At 38.5% G+C, this 23,802-nt stretch overlaps 1 protein-coding gene across 2 annotated transcripts in view; it reads right to left on the bottom strand.

The window, feature by feature from the left end:
- WDR76 (WD repeat domain 76) overlaps positions 1-23,802 on the bottom strand; it is a 62,617-nt gene that overhangs the window by 35,597 nt on the left and 3,218 nt on the right. For both annotated transcript variants that reach the window (XM_080808194.1, XM_080808193.1), the window contains 6 exons: positions 13,016-13,108; positions 11,279-11,334; positions 2,963-3,089; positions 1,658-1,759; positions 1,517-1,560; positions 492-645 (listed from right to left, as the gene is read on the bottom strand). In XM_080808194.1, the coding sequence (XP_080664320.1) occupies positions 492-645; positions 1,517-1,560; positions 1,658-1,759; positions 2,963-3,089; positions 11,279-11,334; positions 13,016-13,108 (576 nt within the window). The remainder of the gene's footprint in view (positions 1-491; positions 646-1,516; positions 1,561-1,657; positions 1,760-2,962; positions 3,090-11,278; positions 11,335-13,015; positions 13,109-23,802) is intronic.

Genomic DNA, 23,802 nt, shown 5'->3' with positions numbered 1-23,802 from the left:
AAATAAATAGAGGGCGCCTGGGTGGCTCAGTCAGTTAAGCACCTGCCTTCAGTTCAGGTCATGATCCCAGGGTCCTGGGATCGAGTCCCACCTCTGGCTCCCTATGCAGCAGGGAGTCTGCTTCTCCCTCTGCCCCTCCCCCATGCCCATGCTTGCCTGCTCTCGTGCTCTCACAAAAATAAATAAAAATATTATAAATAAATAAATATAAACACAACAGAAAACTAAGAATTTTGTGTGATCTTTTCATATTTACATTTAAAGGTATAACCGTTTCCTGGCAATTAATTTATGCTCAGATGACTAATAATATTGAAATAAAAAATGTTTAAGTTCTAGAAACCCAACAAAAATTTCTCGATTTCTAAAATCTGGAATCACAAAGTACAAAACTATAAATCTCAAGTAACATCTATAAAACACGTGGCTGTAGGCCATTCTCCTATAGACTATTTCAGTCAAACTTTATTACCTTCAAAAAATTAACTTACCAAATCCCAAAGTCCAACTTGCCCAGATTTGGCCCCAGCTGCCACCAAAGTTCTAATTTCTGATGGGTGGAGAGCCACAGAAAATATTGCACCTCTGGTGACTTTATGAACAGTATCTTCATTAATGACCATGCCACTTAAATTGGCTTTATAGCTGAGGAAAAGGAGTTAAATTTTAGAAGTAAAACCAATCAGTAGTCAAAATAACTAAAAGATGACTCAAAAAATAAAAGAGACACAGTTAGTGAAAACAGTCAACCTCCTAATAATCAAGGAAATCAAATTAAAGAATGGGATACTATTTTTCACTTACAAAAGGTAGCAGGCTGCAGTTAAAACATACATTCACTAACAGTGCTAGTGGCAGAGTAAATTCATATGAGATTTTTAGAAGAAAAAGATTTTAGAAAACAATTCAGTAATGTATACTAAAGCCAGAAAAATGTCCATTAATACTTGAGTCATCTCACTTCTGGAATCTATCCTGAAGAATTAACCCACCATCACACATACACATTTTAATGTATCTACACATATAACTAAATACGCAACTAACCACACAAAGCTAAACTGAAAATAATTCCAAATACCAACGAAGTCAGAAAAAGTTAAGTAAATGAAATAGTATGCAATTAATCAATAAATTTAAAGACTCTAGTAACATATTAATGTTTTGTAACTATAATATTAATGAAACACATAATGCAAATTTATATATACATTAGAATAAACTAAAAATGTACATGGATTCACTCATTTATTAAATAATGAGTGAACATATATTATGTACCAGGCACCATTTTGGTTAACTGAGATAAAATTCCAGCACTTAGGAAACTCGTATCATAGTGGTATTGCATATGGCAATACTTGGAAGAAAATATACAAAAACAACAGATGCTAGAGTAGAAATATTATAGGTAATCATTTCACCTCATTTTCAAAACTTCTTGTAATAGCATATAATCTTTATAATTTAAAGACTGTAGAAAATATAAATCAAAGGCATGGGATTTTTAACTCACCTTTTAATGTTAACTAACTTCTTCTCAGTATTCTTAATACTTGTCTGAAACAATGAAAAAGACCAAAGTACTAAGTTAATATATGTACTGAAATTTCCTTAACAGATAATCCTAAAAGCTGTAAGCCCTCCCAAGTGATACCTTGCTCATTTCTGCCCAAGTCTGTAGAAATCTTTTAAATAGTTCACTGTCATCATCTTGATTTTCAGGAGTCATTTCTAAAGGCCCAGGAGGTAACAAAGGCTGTTATAAAAAATAAGAAAATAGACTAAAATGAGAAATAAAACAGGTTGATTATTGCTCTGCCCTAGAATGTAAGTTTTTTAGTACTTTACTTTCAGTACCAACATAGGTGACACATCATTAGCATTCAAAAACAGTTGTTCAGCGAATGATTGCCAGGTGTATCCTGTAAACTAATAATATATATTACCCTATTTAATCCTCATAATAATCCAGTGAATGAGATACCACATTTTAAAGAGATAAAAATGAAACTTAGAGAAGTTACCTTGTCAAAAGTTACAATGCCAAGAACAGGAGTTGCTAGGAATGGATTCAGATTGGTTCAATTCCATTACTCAGAGTAATGTTATTATTTTATGCCAGTGTTTTTTTAAATCACAGGTTGTAACCCATGCATCGTGAAATCATTTCAATGTATTATAACCAGCAATGTTTGAATGAAAAGCAAAAGAATAGAAAATACAAAAAGTACATCACATGCAGTATTAAGCATTATTTCACAAGTGTTGCTTCAGTTGTGTGGCATTAATGAGTTCAATGTAAATACATCTACCATGGGTGGAGGCTTCAGAAAGACTGGAAAGCTACTCTTCCCAAGCACCTTAATTTGTAATTAGCTCCCAAAGCACCAATCTAAATACTTCTAAAGTATAATTAAGCACTTAGATAAAAGTATTAAAAACAGTGGGTGCACTTGCATTAAAAAATCATTAAAATATTATTTAGACAATAAACTTGGTAAGTAAAACTCTATTCACTGATAGGACAAAGTTATACTACAGCAAGGGACCATCACCATTATCACATATTATGCATTATTAATAACATTAATACTACCATTTATTGCTTACTTACTAAGCCCTTAACACAGTATACAGAACTTTATAGATACTATTTCACTTAACTCCCACAAATCCTCTTTGAAATTTCTATACTGTTGCCACTTTAAATATGGGAAAACTGGGGCTCAGAAAGGTTAAGTAATTTACCCATAACTCCATAGCATGTAAGCCTGCAAAAATACAGAATTCAAACTAGTCTTTATCATTTTGAAATCTTACTCATTAAACAAGAATCAGTCAAGTATGTACTTAATGAAGTACCTATTAAAGAAATTTAATGACCTTTAAAATCTAGTTTCAAACATTTCAAAATTTTCAGTATTTTATTGAGTAATATATTGTTTTTGCACTTTCTTACATTTTCATCTGCAATTACTGTCGGCTGGGTTGGGGGTGCTGGTAACGACACTCCCGAAGGATCTACTTTTAATAATCTCATTGACCTTCTACATCCAGTCCCATTTTCTCTCTTCTTTGGCTTTTTCCTAAAGGAGTGAGGGGAAAAAATTCAAGTTATGAAACAGTGATCTGTATTTGTTAATATTAAAGAGATAACTTCCAGGAATGTATCTCATAGATATACTCACACATTACAAAAATATATGTACACGACTACACTGATTCTAATTGAACATATATGTTTCCATGCCTTTTTTTTTAAAATATTATTTTATTATTTATTTACTTGACAGACAGAGATCACAAGTAGGCAGAGAGGCAGGCAGAGAGAGAGGAGGAAGCAGGCTCCCTGCTGAGCAGAGAGCCCAATGCGGGGCTCGATCCCAGGACTCTGGGATCATGACCTGAGCCGAAGGCAGAGGCTTTAACCCACTGAGCCACCCAGGCACCCCTGTAAAAGAGATTTAAATGTTTCATTGCATTTCCTTCCATATAGTTTAATTTTTAAAATCATATACATACCCTACTTCTTTTGTGCACTATTTTTTCATTTTAAAAAAGTAGTTCAGAACTTCCAGTTTCCTGTTCCACAAATAAGGAACTTGAAATTTACCACCCTGTCTTTTCAAGTAAAAAGGTGAACAGATTAAAAAATCAATAACTCTTCTAGGATCCTTGAGAGAAGCAAGGACACAGTGCAAACTGCTTTCTGTCCTCAATACTGGAGAGACAGACAAATATAAGGAGTCATGGCTTACTGGAACAGAAAGTCAAGAACAAAAACCACAATGGGAACCAACGCCAAGGCAGGAAAACCTGAACTGTACTGACCAGATGCTGGAGGCTCAGCATGGACAAGTTAAAAACTCCAGAGTGGTCCACACAAAAACCTGCACATGGGTGTATATAATAGCTTTATTCATAACTGTCAAAACTGGGAAACAGCCAAGATGTCCTCAACTGAACAGATGTAAAGTACAGTACATTCAAACAATGGAATATTATTCAGCACTAAAAAGAAACAGGCTATCAAGCCATAAAAAGACATGGAGAAAACTTAAATGTCTATTACAAAGAGAAGGAAGTAAATCTGGAAAGGCTACATACTGTATGATCGCAAATACATGGCCTCCTATTAAAGGCAAAACTATGGAGACAAGAAAGACAACTGCCACAGTTGAGGGTGGTAAGTTGACAAAAAGCGAGAACACAGAGGATTTTTAGGGTGGTTAAAGTACTCTATATATTATAATAATGGATATATGTCATTATACATTTGTACAAACCCATACAACACACAACACCAAGAGTGAACTCTAAGGCAAACTACGGACTTTGGATGATTATGGTGCATTAGTGTAGATTCATCCTCGGTAATTAATGTACACTCCACTGAGTGGTGCTGATAATGGGGAAGGTTATGCATGTGTGGGGGCAGAGGAATATACAGGAAATCTCTGTACCCTCCTCTCAATTTTGCTGTGTAACTGAAACTGCTCTAAAAACGTATTTTTTTTAAAGATTTTATTTATTTATTTGACAGACAGAGATCACAAGTAGGCAGAGAGGCAGACAGAGAGAGAGGAGGAAGCAGGCTCCCCGCTGAGCAGAGAGCCCAATGTGGGGCTCGATCGCAGGACGCCGGGATCATGACCTGAGCTGAAGGCGGAGACTTTAACCCACTGAGCCACCCAGGCGCCCCTAAAAAAGTATTTTTAAAAAAATAAACCCTCAAGGGGGACTCACCCCTAGTATTTTGTGAGATTTACATCCAGGAACTCAACTAGGTCTTCAGTAAATATCAGAGAAAAATCCCCTCATGCTTCCCACAGTGGGAGGGGGAAAAGAACCATTTTGAAATACACCAGAGCACTTTGTTCTTCTTAACAAGGCCTGCCCTCAGGAGAACTAGTTAACCAGAGCCTAATCTGCTAAGGTATTATCAGAGTTTAACCTCAGAGAAAGGAAATACCCAACTCCAGCCCACTCTTACCCTCCTCTCCCACCTAACAGGGGAGGAAAGAAAATAAAACACCACGAAGTTCACAGCCCAGAAACAAAGGCTCTCTAAAAGACTGAGACCTAATCACAGGACTATAGAACCGCTTTCTCTCCCCTTCCACACATTACTAAAGGTCTATTTAAAACAGTTCCTTTTTCCTAGTACATCATGTCCGGCTATCAAGAAAAAATTACAAGGCACAATGAAAGACAAACAACACAATTTAAAGAGACAGAGCAAGCTTCTGGGGGCAGGCACCTGGGTGGCTCAGTCGTTACGCGTCTGCTTTCCGCTCAGGTCATGATCCCAGGGTCCTGGGATCAAACCCCACATCGGGCTCCCTGCTCAGCCGGAAGCCTGCTTCTCCCTTTCCCACTACTCCTGCCTGTGTTCCCTCTCTCACTGTGTCTTTCTCTGTCAAATAAATATATAGAATTTTTTAAAAATCTACTTTAAGACACATAAAGATTAAAAATAAATGAATGGAGAAAAATAGACCATGCTAAGACAAATGGAAAGAAAGCAGGAGTGACTATATTAATTTCAGACAGAACAGACTTCAAAGCAAAGAAGTTATCGGAGATAAAGGCAGTACATATGATAAAGGTCCAATTCTCTAAGACAGCATAACATAATGCACCTAACAACGGAAAATCAAACTATGTAAGGCAAAAACTAACAGAATTCCAAAAAGAAATAGGTCCTCTACTATCTTAGTTGGAGACTTAAACACTCCCCTGTTACAAATGGAGAGATCCAGCAGGCAGCAAATCAGCAAGGGCACAGATGAACTTGACATATACCACCCATAAACTAGACAAAACAAATATCTACAGACCAGTTCATTCAAAAACAGAATACAAATCTTTAAAAAAAAATTTTTTTTTTAAGATTTTGTTTATTTGACAGAGAGAGATCACAAGTAGGCAGAAAGGCAGGCAGAGAGGGAGAGAGAGAGGAGGAGGAAGCAGGCTCCCTATTGAGCAGAGAGTGGGATGCGGGACTCGATCCCAGGACCCTGAGATCATGACCTGAGCCAAAGGCAGAGGCTTAACCCACTGAGCCACCCAGGTGCCCCAAAAAAAATTCTTAAAAAGAAAAGGGGGGAGGGTGCCTGGGTGGCTCAGTGAGTTAAGCATCAGCCTTCTGCTCAGGTCACGGTCCCAGAGTCCTGGGATGGAGCCTACATCAGGCTCCCTGCTCCATGGGGATCCCGCTTCTGCCTATGCCTCTCTCTCTCTCTCATGAATAAATAAATAAAATCTTTAAAAAAAATTTTTTTTCTCAAAAACAAAATACACATTTCCTCTCAAGCTCAGATGGAACATTCACCAAGGCAGACCACATTCTAGACCATAAAACACACCTTAACAAATTTAAAATAGAAATTTTAAAAAGAAGAAAATTTTACAATGTTTGCTCTCAGAACACAACTGAATTAAACCAGAAGTCAGTAAGATAAAGATACTTGGAAAACCCAAAATACATACAAATTAAACAACAAATAATACATGGGTTGAGTGCCTGGATGGCTCAGTTGGTTAAGCATCTGCCTTTGGCGCAGGTCATGACCCTAGCATCCAGACCCTCATCAGGCTCCCCTGCTTGACAGGGAGCCTGCTTCTCCCTCTCCCTCTGCCTGCTTCTCCCCCAGTGTGTGCTCTACTTTCTCTTTCTGTCAAATAAATAAATAAAATCTTAAAAAAACAAACAAACAAACAAAACTAATCCACAAGTACTGATTACATGAAAGCATTTTGTGTACATTTGCATTTTTTTTCTTATCTTTTCATCCTTACTTAGGTTTCCCTGGTCAAGACAATCCCAAGTTCCTGTTTTCTTCTCTGCAACTTCAGGAATTCTATCACCTTTTCAGTCAGGTGCCTCATTATACTGACCCCAAGGCATCCTGAATGAGATTGGGATGATTCTAAGGATCATCGCTAAGTGAAATAGAATCCTCCCAAGTTCTGTTCAGGCTCATGTCCTCTCTACCACTCCAACCCTTCAAACGAGTTATTAAAGCATCCTCTAGGTAATTAACTTGTCTTCTCACCCCACCCTGGAAAATATAGGCTCAGTCCCTGGTCATCCATTGAACAATCCGATTCAATGAAATAACACATACAAGGGCACTGGGTGGCTCAGTTGGTTAAACATCTACCTTCGGGTCAGGTCACGATCCCAGGGTCCTGGGATCGAGCCACACCTCAGGCTCTCTGTTCAGCGGGGAGTCTGATTCTCCCTCTAACCTGCTTGTGCTCCCTCTTTCTCTCTCTCTCAGGTAAATAAATGAAATCTTTGGGGCACCTGGGTGGCTCAGTGGGTTAAGCCTCTGCCTTCAGCTCAGGTCGTGATCTCGGGGTCCTGGGATCAAGACCCGCATTGGGCTCTCTGCTTGGCGGGGAGCTTGCTTCCCCTCTCTCTCTGCCTGCCTCTACCTGCTTGTGATCTCTCTCTCTGTCAAATAAATAAATAAAATCTTAAAAAAAAAATTAATAAATAAAATCTTTAAAGAAAAAAGGGAAGAAAACAATCTGTTAAATCTCAAAAGGATATAAAAAATATATTTACCTAAATGAAAATGAAAACACAACCTAATAAAATATGTGGGATGCAGAGAAAGCAGTGCTTACAGGGAAATTTGTAACAGTGAGTCCACAGATTAGGAAAGAAGGTCAAAAATCAGTCATCTAAGTTTCCAACTTAGGAAACTAGAAAAAGAAGAGCAAATTAATCCAAAGTAAGGAAAAGAAAAGAAATAATAAAAGTTGAACAAATCAATAAAATTAAAAACAGGAAATCACCGGGGGGGCAGGGTGATGGGGGGTGTAAATCAGCAAAACCAAAAGCCAGTTCTTCAAAAAAACCAATAAAATTTGGGGCATGTGGGTGGATCAGTTGTTTAAGCGTCCAACTCTTGATTTCAGGTCAGGTCATGATCTCAGGGTCTTGAGATCAAGACCCATGTCAGGCTCCATGCTCACCAGAGTCTGCTTGAGATTCTCTCTCTCTCCCTCTGCCCCTCCCCTTGCTTGTGCTTGGTTGGTCTCTAATTAATTAATTAATAAATAGACAGATAGATAGATACCAACAGGGGTGCCTGGGTGGCTCAGCCAGTTAAGCATCTGCCTTAGGCTCAGGTCATGATCTCAGGGTCCTCTCTGCTCAGCAGCAAGTTCGCTCCTTCTCCCTCTGTGACCTCTCTTGCTCTTTCTCATTCTCACTCTCTCTCAAATAAATAAAAGTCTTAAAAAAATAAAAAATTAAATTAAATTTTAAAAGACCAATAAAATCAGGGTTCCTAGGTGGCTCAATCAGTTAAGTGTCTGCCTTCAGCTCAGGTCATGATCCCAGGAGTCCTGGGATCAAGCCCAGCATTGGGATCCCTGCTCAGTGGAGAGCCTGCTTCTCTCTCTCTCCCTCTGCTGCCACTCTGCCTACTTGTGCTCTCTCTGTGTCAAATAAATAAATAAAATCTTTTTTTAAAAAAGACCAATAAAATCAATAAGCCTCTAGGGAAGACTAACTAATAAAAAAAAATTATCAGTTATCACAAACGAAAGAGGGGTCTCACTATAGATCCAATGGACATTAAAAATAAAGATAAAGGAATGATATGAACAATTCTATGCCCACATATTTGATAACCTAGATGAAAGACAAGTCTTGAAAAGACTCAACTGCTAAACTCACAATCTGAATTAGAAATAGATAATCTGAATAGGCTTACACCTATTAAAGGAAATTATACAATAATTAATAATCTTCCAAAACAGAAAGCACCGGGCTGACATAGGTTCACTGGTGAATTTTACCAAACATATAAGAAATTATACCAATTCTTTACAACCTCTTTTACAGGATAAAAGCAGAGAGAATCTTACCTACCACATTCTAGAAGGTCAGCATGACTCTAATACCAAAACCAAAGATAATATAAAAAAGAAAACTACAGACCAATAATCTCTCATGAGCAGATGCAAAACCCTCAAAATATTAGTACAATGAACCCAACAACATACAAAAAGTATTACAAGCCACAACCAAGTGGGGTATATTCCAGGTATGCAAGACTGGTTCAACAATCAAAAATCACTTATTGTAATCTATCAAAAAATCATTCAATGTAATCCATCACATCGATAGGCTAAAAAAGCAAAATCACACGATCCCATCAACTAATGCAGAACAGGCTTCTAACTAAATCTAACACCCATTCATGATTAAAAAAAAAAAAAAATCTCAGTAGACGGGAACTTTCTCAACTTGACAGAGAGTATCCACAGAAAACTTAGAGTTAATGTCATACTTAAATGGTGAGAAACACCAAGCATTCCCACCAAGATAAGGTATAAGATAAGATGTCCTTGCTCACCATTCCTTTTCAACCTTATGCTGGAAGTTCTAGCTAAAGCAATAAGACAAGAAAAGAAAATAAATGGTACACAGATTTGGATGAAAAAAATAAAACTATATTTGTTCAAGAGTTTCCAGGTTGGGGACACCTAGATGGCTCAGTCAGTTAAGCATCAGGCTCTTGGTTTTGGCTCAGGTCATAATCTCGGAATCATGAAAACAAGCCCCAAGTCAGTCTCTGCACTGGACATGAAGCCTACTTAAGATTCTCTCCCTCTCTCTCTGCCCCTCCCCCTCCTCTGCACGCTCTCTCAATAAATAATTTTTTTTTTAATAAAAATAAGAGTTTCCAGGTTGGTGAACACATGGATGTGCTGGGAGAACAGCACTGAGAGTGCTCTGAGAGGGCATGGATGCTCTATACCATTTCCCCATGCCTTGCCCTATGCATCTCTCCCTTTAGCTGTTCTAAGTTATATCCTTTTATAATAAACCAGTAATCTATTAAGTTAAAAAAAAAAAAAAGCTGGGACACCTGGGTGGCTCAGTTGGTTGGGTGACGGCCTTCGGCTCGGGTCATGATCCTGGAGTCCTGGGACGTAGTCCTACATCGGGCTCCCTCCTCCTTGGGGAGTCTGATTCTCCCTCTTACCTTCTTCCCTCTCACGCTCTCTCTCTCAAATAAATAAATAAAATCTTTTTATTTTAAATTTTTTTTAATTTAAAAAAAAAAAGCTGCAGGGGCACCTGGGTGGCTCAGTCAGTTAAATGTCTGCCTTTGGCTCAGATCATGACCCGCAGGTCCTGGGATCGAGCCCCACATCAGGCTCCTTACTCAGCTAGGAACCTGCTTCTCCCTCTCCCTCTGCTTGCCACTTCCCCTGCTTATGCTCGTTCATGCCCTCTCCCTCTGCATCAAACAAATAAATAAAATCTTAAAAAAAATAGAGCTGCATTTGCTCATAGATGACATGATAGTCTATGTAGAAAATCTTTTCAATAAATGGTGCTAGAACAAATGGACAACCACATTTAAAAAAAAAAATCAATCTAGGGGCACCTGGTTGGATCAGTCAGTTAAGTGTCTGCCTTTGGCTCAGGTCATGATCCTGGAGTCCTGGGATCGAGCCCCGCATCAGGCTCCCTGCTTAGCGGGGAGCCTGCTTCTTCCTTCCTCTGCCTCTTCCTTGGCTCATGCTCACTCTGTCTCTCTCACTCAGTCTCTCCCAAATAAATAAATAAATAAATAATCAATCTAGACACAGCTTTACTTCCATCACAAAATTAATTCAAAATAGATCACACATCTAATGCAAAATGCAATACTATAAAACTTGTAGAATAGAAAATCTAGGTGACCTTGGGTATACCAATGGTTTTTGGAATAAAACACCAAAAACACAATCCATGATAGAAAAAACTGATGAAGTAAACTTCATTAAAATTAAAAACTTCTGCTCTGCAAAAGACACTATCAAGAGATGAGAAGACAAGCCACAGACTGGGAGGAAATATTTGCACAAGACGCCTCTGATAAAGGACTGTTATCCAAAATATACAAAGAACTCTTAAAACTTAAAACAATAAAAACCAAACAACTTAATGAAAAAATGAGCCAAAGAGCTTAACAGATAGTTCACCAAAGTAATATACAGATAGCAATAAGCATATGAAAAGATGCTCTACCTCATATCATCAGAGAAACAGAAATTAAAAGAACAATGAGATATACCAATACATACTTATTAGAAGGGCCAAAATCCAGAACATTGACAATAGCAAATGCTCGTGAAGATGTGAAACAACAGGTTTAAGATTATAGTTTCTATTATTTTACCGTGGTAACCATCTTTTCAAATTATAAGTAACTCAGTAATACATCATGGTATAAGCACTATAAACCAAATCTTTTACCTTTTGGATTCAGGAGGCTGCCTCTTTTTTATCATTTCACGGAGCCTTGCAGCTGACTGCAAAATATACAAAACATACATTTAAAGATACTACCTTATAAAATATTAAGTAAGCTGTTTTATCAACACTGAACTAAGATCTATATAGGAAATAAAGATCCTTAAAATAAAAAAAAAATTTAAAAAAAAAAGATCCTTAAAATACAATACCTGCTCTTGGTAACAGACATGAGACAAATAAACCATGAATAATAAAAGTAAGTAAATAATAACATCTATAGAACTGGGGCCCCTGAGGGCTCAGTTGGTTAAACATTAGACTTGATCTGGGCTCAGGTCTTGACCTCAGGGTCAAGAGTTCAAGCCCCACATTGTATTTACATTCTGATACCTTGGACCAGGTTGCTAATGAGTTTACATGACTGATCATTAAACATTTAATCAAATATACAATTATGAATTAAAACGTTTAACTTCTGCTACAGGCAACTCTACTTTGATATTTTCCAGAAAAGTTGTATTACACTTCTATAAATCAAATCGTAATTTCTGGTAACTAAAATCAAAATCAGAGATACTTTGTCTAAACTTCTGATGACTTTTCAACTTTTAGTAACTTAACAATTTAGTCCCTTATATTAAGTTACCCACCCTTCCCTCAAGATGCAAACACATGATGAATATTTGAGAATGTGTAATCAAAGAAATCAAGTAATTATTTAATAAAGCCAAGGGCTTGTTACCTTTTGAAGGAAAATATCACACACCCTCCTGAAAGGCTACCTCGCACAGGGTGATCTCACACACAGAAGTTTCACCCACAGTGTGAAGACACAATGTAAATTAACACATTTAGTTATGATTATAAAACATTAGCATACATTGGCCATTTATACTTTTTTTTAAGATTCTGAATTTATTACCATTTTTGAAAGCTCTTATTTATCTGATGGAGAGAACACAAGCAGGGGCAGTGGCAGGCAGAGGGAGAGGAAGCAGGCTCTCTGCTGAGCAGGGAGCCTGACGTGGGGCACCATCCCAGGATCCTGGGATCACGACCCAAGCCAAAGGCAGACACTCAACTGAGCCACCCAGGTGCCCCTGGCCATTTATCCTTAAAGCTCACTATACAAAGTACATTTTCATCTATTCTTTAAGATTTAAAAAAAAGACAGGTGCATGGGTGGTTCAGCTAGTTAAGTATCTTCCTTCAGTTCAGGTCATGATCCCAGGGTTCCCTGCTCAGCAGGAAGTCTGCTTGTCCCTCTCTCTTTGCCCCTTCCCCCACTTCCACTCATGCTCTCTCTCCCTCTCAAATAAATAAATCTTAGGGAAAAAAAGAATTGGGGGGGGGGGGGAAGGCTTGTCCTCTCACTCCTCTACTACACATCCCTCAACCCATTCCTCCTATTTCTCCTTTATCCTTTAGAGGTAAAGCAACCACTTGGAACATACCCTGTTCCCCTGAATCCAAGACAACCATTCATAAGACACCATTATCTTTTGCACCAACAAAAGGAAGAGCTGCCAGTTACAGTTTCAAGATGTCAATTTCAAAAGCATTAAAATGAAAAATTAGAATCAATAAAATATGGTAACCTCCTCTTACTAAACACAAAACTCAGTCCTAATTTTACCCTCCCTTATCTGATATATGAAACCTGATGCTACGAGTATTTTATTGACCTACGGGCAAGAGGAATGACATCTTGCTCTGAATTAGAAATTCCACACAAACCTCAGACAACTGAAGAGAAGCAAAAAAGTTTGCATTTTCTGATATGTTCTTCAGTCTCTTCCTTTCATACGGTGACAATCCTGAAAATTCATCCTATGAAATTACACCAAAAAAAATTCTGTTACTTTGCATGATCCACAGGAAAGCACCTCAAAAAACTAGGTGTTGAATTCTCAAATGTATACTTTCCTTCAAACAGTACCTGCTGTATTCATTACAAGCTATCTCACCAATTTGCACACAATCTTTGCTGCACTGGATACCGAATGTAAGAGTTTGAATTTGGGATAATCACAAAGTATCTACATGGCTTCCCAATTAAATAACAAGGGACATAGCAGAAGTCAAGTAGTGTAATCTAATAGCAAATTATTTCCTACTGGTCATGAATTGTACCATTACTCACAGTTATCTTTTTATTAAACAAAAAGAGAAATCAGTAACATAAAATTTTAAATTCATTCAAAGAGTTAAGGAAAGTTAGATAAAAGAACAACAGGCACACCTGGGTGGCTCAGTGGGTTAAAACCTCTGCCTTAGGCTCTGGTCATGATCCCAGGGTCCTTGGATAACGCCCCGAATTGGGCTCTCTGCTCGGCAGGGAGCCTGCTTCCCCCCCCACACACCCCACACCCCCCACCCCGTGCCTGCCTCTCTGCCTACTTGTGATCTTTGTCTGTCAAATAAACAAATAAGATCTTTAAAAAAAAAAAAAAAAAAAGAACAACAACAGAGATAAAGGCACAGGCAGAAAAGACAATAAAACCAGGCAATTAAGCTCGGAGGTCCAATATCCAACTAATAGTTATAGAGGTAAAAAAGAGGAGCAGAGAAAATGGAGGAGAAAGTTATTAGAGAAATAATATAAGGTTTCTCGAAACTAAAGACATGCATTTCCAGATTAAAAGAACCCAATGAGTATGCATAACAACAAATGAAAAAGACCAAAGCTTACACACATCACAAAATTTCTTAACACCTGAGGTAACTAAGGTTAAAAAAAAAAAAAAAAAAAAAAGTTTGCAGATAAAGGTAAAAGATCATGAAGAGGGGTGCCTGGGTGGCTCAGTGGGTTAAGCCTCTGCCTTCAGCTCAAGCCATGATCTCAGGATCTTTTTTTTAAAAAAAAAAGATCATGAAGAAACAAGAATCAGAATGACACTTCTCAATACTGAGGGGAGCTAGAAGACAACGGAAGAATGTATTTAAAATTTTAAGGAAAAATTACTTTCAACTTACAATTCTAAACCCAGTTAAGCTATCAATCAAATATACAGCACAAACACTTTTCAGACATGTAAATTACCTCTCCTACACCTTTTCTCAGGAAGTTTTAAGCTGCACTTCAAAATAAGAGAATAAACTTTATTATTTTTTTAAAGATTTTATTTATTTATTTAACAGACAGAGATCACAAGTAGGCAGAGAGGCAGGCAGAGAGAGGGGGGGGAAGCAGGCTCCCTGCTGAGCAGAGAGCCTGATGCGGGGCTCGATCCCAGGACCCTGGGATCATGCATGACCTGAGCTGAAGGCAGAGGCTTAACCCACTGAGACACCCAGGCGCCCCAAGAGAATAAACTTTTTAAAAAGATCCAAGACAGTATCCAGGGTACAGAAGTTCCAGATCAAGAATGATAAAAGAAATCCAAAGGAAAATGGTAAAAGGAAGGCCAAGAAAGGGTTAAACAGTCCAGAATGAAACAGGAAGATGGAGGTGCTCAGGAAATGTTTCATGAAAAAAACCATATAGATATAGGAAGCCATAAAAATTCTGTTACAACTCTGCTAGAGCTTAGGCTATACCGAGTAAGGATGTGAGAAAGGGAAGGAGTGGGTAGGCACATATGTATATAAGGTGTAGCATGAATGAAACAAGTCCTCATCTTCCATATTAAATCAACAGATAATATGGAAGGGATAAAAGCTAAAAAGGTTCAAAGTATAATTTGTCTACTGGGCAGCACCAATCACAAACAGAAAAGTTATGTGGCAGAAAATTGCTGAGTGTTCTGATTTGTTTCTGAGTATGTATGTGTGCACATATGGAACTACCTTTCTGTGTAAATACATATACACATACAATTGTGGGATTGTATGACTTATATGTGGATGTGCATGTATGTATTACTTTGACCAAAATAAAAAAATATTCCTCACACACACACAAAATAATAGCGGCAGTAAAGGTAAAAGTTTTATTGTGTCATTGCCTTTACAAATGCTTTTCAGGGAAAAACATTACCACCACCATCATCAAGGACTTCATAAGATTCTATTTTAAAATCAAAGAAACAAAATTAAATGATTATACTTACCAAAGAAACAATTAAGAAAACTAAGAAAAATAATCAGTATTTTTAAGTGGTATGTGTAATTCAAACCATTTTTACCCATCACCAACCTCTCAAAAACTTGCAACATGTAACAGGAAGACCAAGCAAACAACCTCAGAAGAAGTGGGCTCTCGATGTAAACATATGTAGGAAATAAACATTTTTTTAAAACTTCATTATCTTCAGAAACACTTAAGAAGTTACTGTATCCATAAAACAAGGGGTAATGTGTTTTTAAAAAAATCAAAGAAGTAACCTGAATTTAAAACTTGCCTGATGCCAAAAATTCACAAAATGTATGAATCCATTTACATAATATTCTCAAAATGACAAAATTGTAGAGATAAAAAACAAATTAGCAGTTGCCAGGGCCTAAGAAGAGTGAGAGGGAGGGCTATAGGCCTAACTACAAAGAAGTATCTTAGGGTGCCTGGATGTCTCAGTCCCTAGATCTTAAGGTGGTGAGTTCAAACCCCACACTGGACCCTACTTAAATTTAAAAAAAGAAAGAGCCCAAGGGAAATATTTGTGGAGATGGAATATTTCTGTATCTTGATTATGGTGGTAGTTACAGTAATCAACATGTGATAAAGTGACAAAGAATTATACACATGCCTTGTATGATGTGAATTTTCCCATTATGATACTGTGATATAGTTATACAAGATGTACACACTGGGAAAAAGTGGGTGAAAGGTACATGATACCTCTCTGTACTATTCCTGCAAATTGTTATACATCTATAATTACTTGGAGATAAAGATTTTTTGAAAATAGATGTTTCTCACAGCTAACAACACACTTAATGGTGAAAGACTGAAAGCTTTTCCCCTAATGCTCAGGAACAAGAAAATATGTCTGCTTTTGCTACTTCTATTCAACAGTATACTAGAGATTCTAGGACAATCAGGATAGGATGACTGGGAAAAAATATTATTAAAAAACATTCAGACTGAGGGAATTCTCGGTGGCTCAGTCGTTAAGCATCTGTCTTCAGCTCAGATCATAATCTCAGGGTCCTAGGATCAAGCCCTGCGTCAGGCTCTCTGCTCCACAGGAAGCCTGCGTCTCCCTCTCCCACTTGCCCTGCTTGTATTCCCTCTCTCACTGTCTCTCAAAGCAATAAATAAAATCTTAAAAAAAAAAAAAAAAACCAGATTGAAAAGGAAGAAATAAAACTATCTTTATTGCCAAAACATGATCTTATGTACAGAAAACACTTATGAATTCACATGAAAAACTAATAAGCAACCTCAGTGAAGTTCCAAGATACAAGATCAATATACAAAAATCAGCTATAAAGGGGCGCCTGAGTGGCTCATTGGGTTAAGCCTATGCCTTCAGCTCAGGTCATGATCTCAGGGTCCTGGGATCAAGCCCTGCATCGGGCTCTGCTCAGCACGGAGTCTGCTCCCCACCCCACCTCCCTGCCTCTCTGCCTACTTGTGATCTCTGTCGAAAAAATAAATAAAATCTTTAAAAAAAAAATCAGCTATATGTCTATACACTAACAATGAACAATCAGAAAATGATTTTAAGAAAACAACACCATTCGGGGCGCCTGGGTGGCTCAGTGGTTTAAGTCGCTGCCTTCGGCTCGGGTCATGATCTCAGGGTCCTGGGATCGAGTCCCACATCGGGCTCTCTGCTCGGCAGGGAGCCTGCTTCCCTCTCTCACTCTCTCTGCCTGCCTCTCTGCCTACTTGTGATCTCTCTCTCTGTCAAATAAATAAAAATCTTAAAAAAAAAAAAAAACACCATTCATAATAGCAGAGCTCTGTCGGTTGAGTATCTAACTCGATCTTGGCTCAGGTCATGATCTCACAGTTGTGAGATAGAGCACCCCTTCCAGCTCTGTGCCTCCACATGGACTCTGCTTGAGATCTCTCTCTGCCTCTGCCACATCCCCCCTCCCACACTCACATGCGTAAGCTTTCTCTCTCAAAATTAATTAATTAATTAATTTAAATTAACGACTTTGGGGGTGCCTGGGTGGCTCAGTTGATTAAGCGTCTGCCTTCAGCTCGGGTCATGATCCTGGGGTCTGGGATCAAGCCCCACACTGGGCTCCCTGTTCAGTGGGGAGTCTGCTTTTCCCTCTTCCTCTACCTCTCCCTCCACTTGTGCTCTCTCTCTCCCTCTCTCATGTGCTATCTTGAATAAATAAATAAAACAGATCACAAGTACCCAGAGAAGCAGGCGGTGGGGGGAGGGGGAAAAGCAGGCTCTCCACCGAGCAGAGAGCCCCATGTGGGGTTCGATCCCAGGACCCTGAGATTATGATCTAAGCCGAAGGCAGAGGCTTTAACCCACTGAGCCATCCAGGCCCCCCTATATAAATAAAATTTTAAAGAAATAAAATAAAATCATTAACAACTTTTGTATGTCAAAGGACATTATCAAGAACATGAAAATAAAGTATTAAAAATGGGAGAAAATACTTGCAAGTGATATATCTAATAAGGGTCTAGTGTCCAGAATAAAGAATGCTTATATTTCAAAACAAAGTAACAATTTAATTTTTCAAATGGCAAAGGGCTCAAAGAGATGTTTCTCCAAAGCCCAAATGGCCAGTAAGTACATGTAAAAATGCTCAACATTACTAATCATCAGAAAAACGCAAATCAAAACCATAGTGAGACACCACATCACATCCACTAAAATGGTTATAATCAAAAAGACAAGGAGCACCTGGCTGGCTCTGTTGGTAGAGCATGCAGCTCTTGATACCAGGGTTATGAGTTCAAGCCCCTCATTGGCCCTAGAATTTACTCAATTAAACAAAAATATATTGGGGGGGGGGTGCCTGGGTGGCTCAGTCAGTTAAGCATCTGACTCTTAATTTCAGCTCAGGATCTTAGAGTTATGAGATTGAGACCGGGTCAGGCTCCCTGTTGAGCATGGAGCCTGCTTAAGATTCTCTTTCTCCCTCTCCCTCTGCCCCTATATCCCTCCAAAATTTTTAATTTAAAAAAATATGAATAATTAAGGACATTATGTAAAATGAAATAAGCCAGTCACAAAAAGACAAATACCATGATTCCACTTTTATGAGGTACCTATACTAGTCAAATTCAAAGAGACACAAAGTAGAATGGTAGATGCCAGGGGATGGCAGGAGGAAGGAAATGGGAAGTTATTTAATGGCACAGAGTTTCAGTTTTTCAAGATGAAAGGGTTTCTGGAGATTGGTCTCACAACAACATAAATAAACAACATAAAGTACTACACTGTACCTTTAAAAATGGTTAAGGTGCTAAATTTTATATTGTGTATTTTATGATCAATTTTTTTTAATTTTTAGGAAAGATAAATAACAAGTACTGGCAAAGATGTAAAGGAAGTAGATTCTTCCTGCATTGCTACTGGTATGTAAAAATGATGCAGTCAGTCTGGTAAACAATTTGACAGTTTCTCAGTAAGTTAAACACAGCTGATCATATGACCCAGCAATTTCACGCCTGGGTATATACCCAAAATAATGGAAAACATATGTTCAGCAAAACACATAAGCAAAAGTTTGTGGCAGCAATATTAATAACAGCAAAAAAGTGGGAACAACCCAAATGTTCACCAACTGATGAATCGATAAATGAAATGTGGTATATCCATACAATGGAATATTAGTCACCCATAAAAAGGAATCAAGTACATACTACAACATGAATGAACCCTGAAAACATTATGCTAAGTCAAAGAAGACAGATACAAGAAGCTACACATCATATGATTCCAATTATATGAAATGTCTGGAATAGGCAAATCTATAGAGAAAGAAAGTAGATTTATGGTTTCCAGGGCTGGGTTAGGGAAGTGAAGGAGTTGGTAGTCACTGCTAATGCGTACAGGTTTCTTTTCACTGTGAAAAAAATGTTCTGAAACTGGATAGTGGAGATGATTTTACAATCTTGTATATATACTAAAAACTACCGAGCTGTATACTTTAAAGTAGCACATTTTATGTTATGTGAATTTTATCTCAATTAAAAAAATATATGCTTGATGACAGAAACTAGATATATGCATAGTCTCAAAGTATCGCCCTCAAAATATTTACTAATTACGAAGGGGAAAATATTGTTTCCATTGGAGAAACCTGACAAAGACCACCTTAAAGTGATCCATGTCACATCACCAGTAAAATATACCAGGTACACCCTGACTTGACACACTAAGGAGGGTACATTCACTTCTGTAGTACTCTGCCCAAAAAATGCAAAACCTTAATCTAATTATGAGAAAATAGCAGACAAACCCAAATTGAGGAACATTACACAAAATAACTATTCAGTACTCTTCAGAAGTGCCAAGATCATGAACGACTGAGGAACTGTCACAGATTGGAGGAGACTACACAAACATGGCTATTAAATGCACTGTGCAATCCTAGACTGGATACTGGAACAGAGTAAGGACATTAGTTTTAAAAAAATGGTGAAATCCTAATAAATTCTGTACTGTAGTTAATATTATTGTAGCAAGGTTAATTTCTTAGTTTGGTAAGCGTTCTACAGTTATGTATGATATTAACACAAGAGGACGCCAGGTGAAAGAAGAATCAGAATTCTCTGTACTATTTTTGCAACTCTTCTATAAGCCCAAAATGTTCTCAAAACTTAAAACTGTTAAGAAATGCTCTGTGAGGGGTGCCTGGGTGGCTGAGTGGGTAAAGCCTCTGCCTTTGGCTCAGGTCATGATCCCAGGGTCCTGGGATCGAGCCCCGCATCCTGCGCTGTGCTCAGCAGGGAGCCTGTTTCCCCTCTCTCTCTGCCTGCCTCTCTGCCTACTTGTGATCTCTCTCAGTCAAATAAAATCTTTTAAAAAAGAAAGAAAGAAAGAAAGAAAGAAATGCTCTGTGAAGTTAAAATATTTTTTTTAATGTAAAGATTTTTATTTATTTATTTGTCAGAGAGAGAGAGAGAGCGCACAGCAAGGGGGAGCATTAGGCAAAGAGAGAAACTGAGCAAGGCCAGATGGGGGACTCCATCCCAGGACCCTGGGATCATGACCTGAGCCGAAGGCAGATATTTAACTGACTGAACCACCCAGGAGTCCCTGTGAAGTTAAAATACTTAATAAAAGTGCTTGGAGGGGCATCTGGGTGGTTTCGTCGGTTAAGTGGCGGCCTTCTGCTCAGGTCATGATCCTAGTATCCTGGGATCACACCCCACACTGGGTTCCTCGCTCGGTGAGAAGCCTGCTTCTCCCCCTCCCTCTGCCTGCCTGCAGCTCCCCCTGCTTGTGCTCTCTCTCTCTCTCATTCTCTCTCTGTTAAAAATAAATAAATAAAATCGTTTTTTTTTTAAGTGCTTGGAGATAAAATTTAGCAAGTTACCCAGAAAATACAGTAAATTTTTTTAAAAGATTTATTTATCCGTTTTAGAGAGGGAGTACAAGTAGGGGGAGGATCAGAAGGAGAGAATCTCAAGCGGACTCCCCACTGAGCACAGAATCCAGAGGCTGGGCTCAATCTTCCCTTCCAAGAGATCATGACCTGAGCTGAAACGAAGAGTCAGATGCTTTAACCACCTGAGCGACCCAGGCGCCCCTAAAATTTTTGACTTACAGGCAAAGACACTTGTCTGTAATGCGACAAAAGCCTTCCCTCATTTGGGGAAGAAATAAACTTATAAATAAAATATTGTTTTGGGTGGCTGGGTGGCTCAGTGGGTTGGGCCTCTGCCTTCCGCTCAGGTCATGATCTCAGGGTCCCGGGATCGAGCCCCGCGTCAGGCTCTCTGCTCAGCAGAGAGTCTGCTTCCCCCTCTTTCTGCCTGCCTCTCCGCCTACTTGTGATCTGTCAAATACATAAATAAAATCTTTAAAATATATATATATTGTTTCTAAAGCATGGTGCCATAAAGCCTTAGTCATTTTGCTCCAAAAAGATAATGAAAAGAAAAACGATAAAATGTCCCATAAAGATGTTAGACCTTGGGATACCTGGCTGGCTCAGTCAGTGAAGCATCTGCCTTCCCTGAGGTCATGCTCCTAGGGTCCTAGGATCAAGTCCTGCATCTGGCTCTTTGCTCAGCAAGGAGTCTGCTTCTCCCTCTGTCTGTCACTCCCCTTGCTTGTGCCCTCTCTCTGACAAATAAATAAATAAAATCTTAATAATAAAAAAAAAGAAGATGCTAAAACCTTCAGCTTAAAACCTTCAATTTAAATATATGCTGGGCATGTATGACTCTGCTTGATTAGTTTCAGTACTTTAATTCCTAATGTTCTAATTTCTGACGCTGTTTCCTTAGATCAAACTAAAATATCAATATATGAAAGGACAGAGAAGATCTGGGGAGCGACTGGCCGGCTCAGTCAGTATAGTATGTGTCTCTTGATCTTGTGCTTGTAAGTTTGAGCCCCACATTGGGTATAGAGATTACTTAAAGATAATAAAAATCTTAAAGAAAAAAAAAGGTGCAGAGTGTGTGTGTATCCATATATACAATGGAATATTATTCAGCCATGAAAAAGAATGAAATCTTACCATTTGCAACAACATGGATGGAGCTTGAGAGTATAACACTAAGTGTAATTAGTCAGATAAAGGTTAAGTACCATATGATTTCACTCATATATGGAATTTAAGAAACAAAACAAATAAGCAAAGGAAAAAAGAGAGAAAACCCAAGAAACAGATTCTTAACTATAGAAAACAGATGGTTGCCTGAGAAGAGGTGGGTGAAGGGATGGGTGAAATAGGTGAAGGGAAGGGGATTAACAGTACACTTGCCATGATGAACACTGAGTAGTGTACAGAATTGCTGAATCACTATATGGTACACCTAAAACTAATGTAACATTGTATGTTGACTGTAACAGAAATTAAAAAACAATTTTAAAAATTTTTAAATAAACCTTAAAAAATAAAATCTACTTCACACTAGCCTCATATACTCAGAATCATATAGTCTAAGAGGCCAAACAGATAATCTAATCCAGTGGTTCTCAAAATGACATTCCAGACCAACACCACCAGCATCTCTAGGAAACTATGTTGGACATACCAATTCTTTACCCCACTCCAAAATTTCTGAATCAGAAACTCTAGTGGTAGAGTCCTGCAATGAAGTTTTAAAAACCCTCCAGGAGGGGGAGACAAACCATGAGAGACTGTGGACTCTGAGAAACAAACTGAGGGTTTTGGAGGGGAGCGGGTAGGGGATTGGGTGAGCCTGGTGGTGGGTATTATGGAGGGCACGTACTGGATGGAGCACTGGATGTGGTGTATAAACAATGAATTTTGGAACACTGAAAAAAAAAATAAAATAAAATTTTAAAAAAATAAAATAAAAAAATAAAAACCCTCCAGGAAATTCTGATACAGGCTGGAGTCTGAGAAGCACTGATCCTATCCAATCTCCTCACAGCTTTCAACCCCAGTCCAATGCAGTAATGACTGACCTATACTGTCCCACCAGCAGTCCTAGTTCTTACCTGACACAGTAAAGCATAAAATGAATTCCTATTTCAAAAGAACACCACCAGAATTATCCTATCTTCCTTTCCCCTATCATCATTTTCTGCTCCATTTTGACATGTGGTACGGTTTTATCTTATCTTGCACAAAAATCTGTCACTTTAAATGAAGTATAACATTCCTGGTAAGCAATAGAAATCCAAAAATTAGATGCTTAATTCCTGAAACTGATTCAAACTATTATCTTCAATAAAACTAACAAGTGTTTCTCACGTATCTTCTCTACTCTATATTTCTCCTCTTGTATTTAGAGGAACTATTATTCAGCTATCATAAGCAATTAATGATGATTTTCCTACCCTCATATCAAGGGTCACTCAAATGCTGTATGTCTCACAGGCCAACTTCTTTGGGCACATTGTGCATAAATATGTAAAGGTGAGCAAGACACCATAAAGTATATGTAAGTTCAAAAATATCCACAAGAGGGGCACCTGGGTGGCTCAGTGGGTTAAAGCCTCTGCCTTCGGCTCAGGTCATGATCTCAGGGTCCTGGGATCGAGCCCCACATCGGGCTCTCTGCTCGGCAGGGAGCCTGCTTCCTCCTCTCTCTCTGCCTGCCTCTCTGCCTACTTGTGATCTCTGTCAAATAAATAAATAAAATAAATCTTTAAAAAAAAAATATCCACAAGAAGGGCACCTGGGTGGCTCAGTGGGTTAGCCTCTGCCTTCGGCTCTGGTCATGATCTCAGGGCCCTGGGATAGAGCCCCGCATCGGGCTCTCTGCTCAGCAGGGAGCCTGCTTCCCCGTCTCTCTCTGCCTGCCTCTGTCTACTTGTGATCTCTTTCTGTCAAATAAATAAATAAAATCTTGAAAAAAAAAATATCCACAAGAAACTGAGAGGAAAATAAGGGAAACAGAATGAAGATTAGGGGTGCCTGGGTGGCTCAGTGGGTTAAGCATCTGCCTTCAGCCTAGGTCATGATCCCAGGATCCTGAAATCAAGCTCCGTATCAGGCTCCCTACTGAGGAG

The sequence above is a fragment of the Martes martes genome (assembly GCF_963455335.1).
Source record: "Martes martes genome assembly, chromosome: 7".
Classification (NCBI taxonomy): domain Eukaryota; kingdom Metazoa; phylum Chordata; class Mammalia; order Carnivora; family Mustelidae; genus Martes; species Martes martes.
The sequence above is the reverse complement of the archived record's forward strand: the minus strand, read 5'-3'. Positions and strand labels throughout refer to the sequence as shown.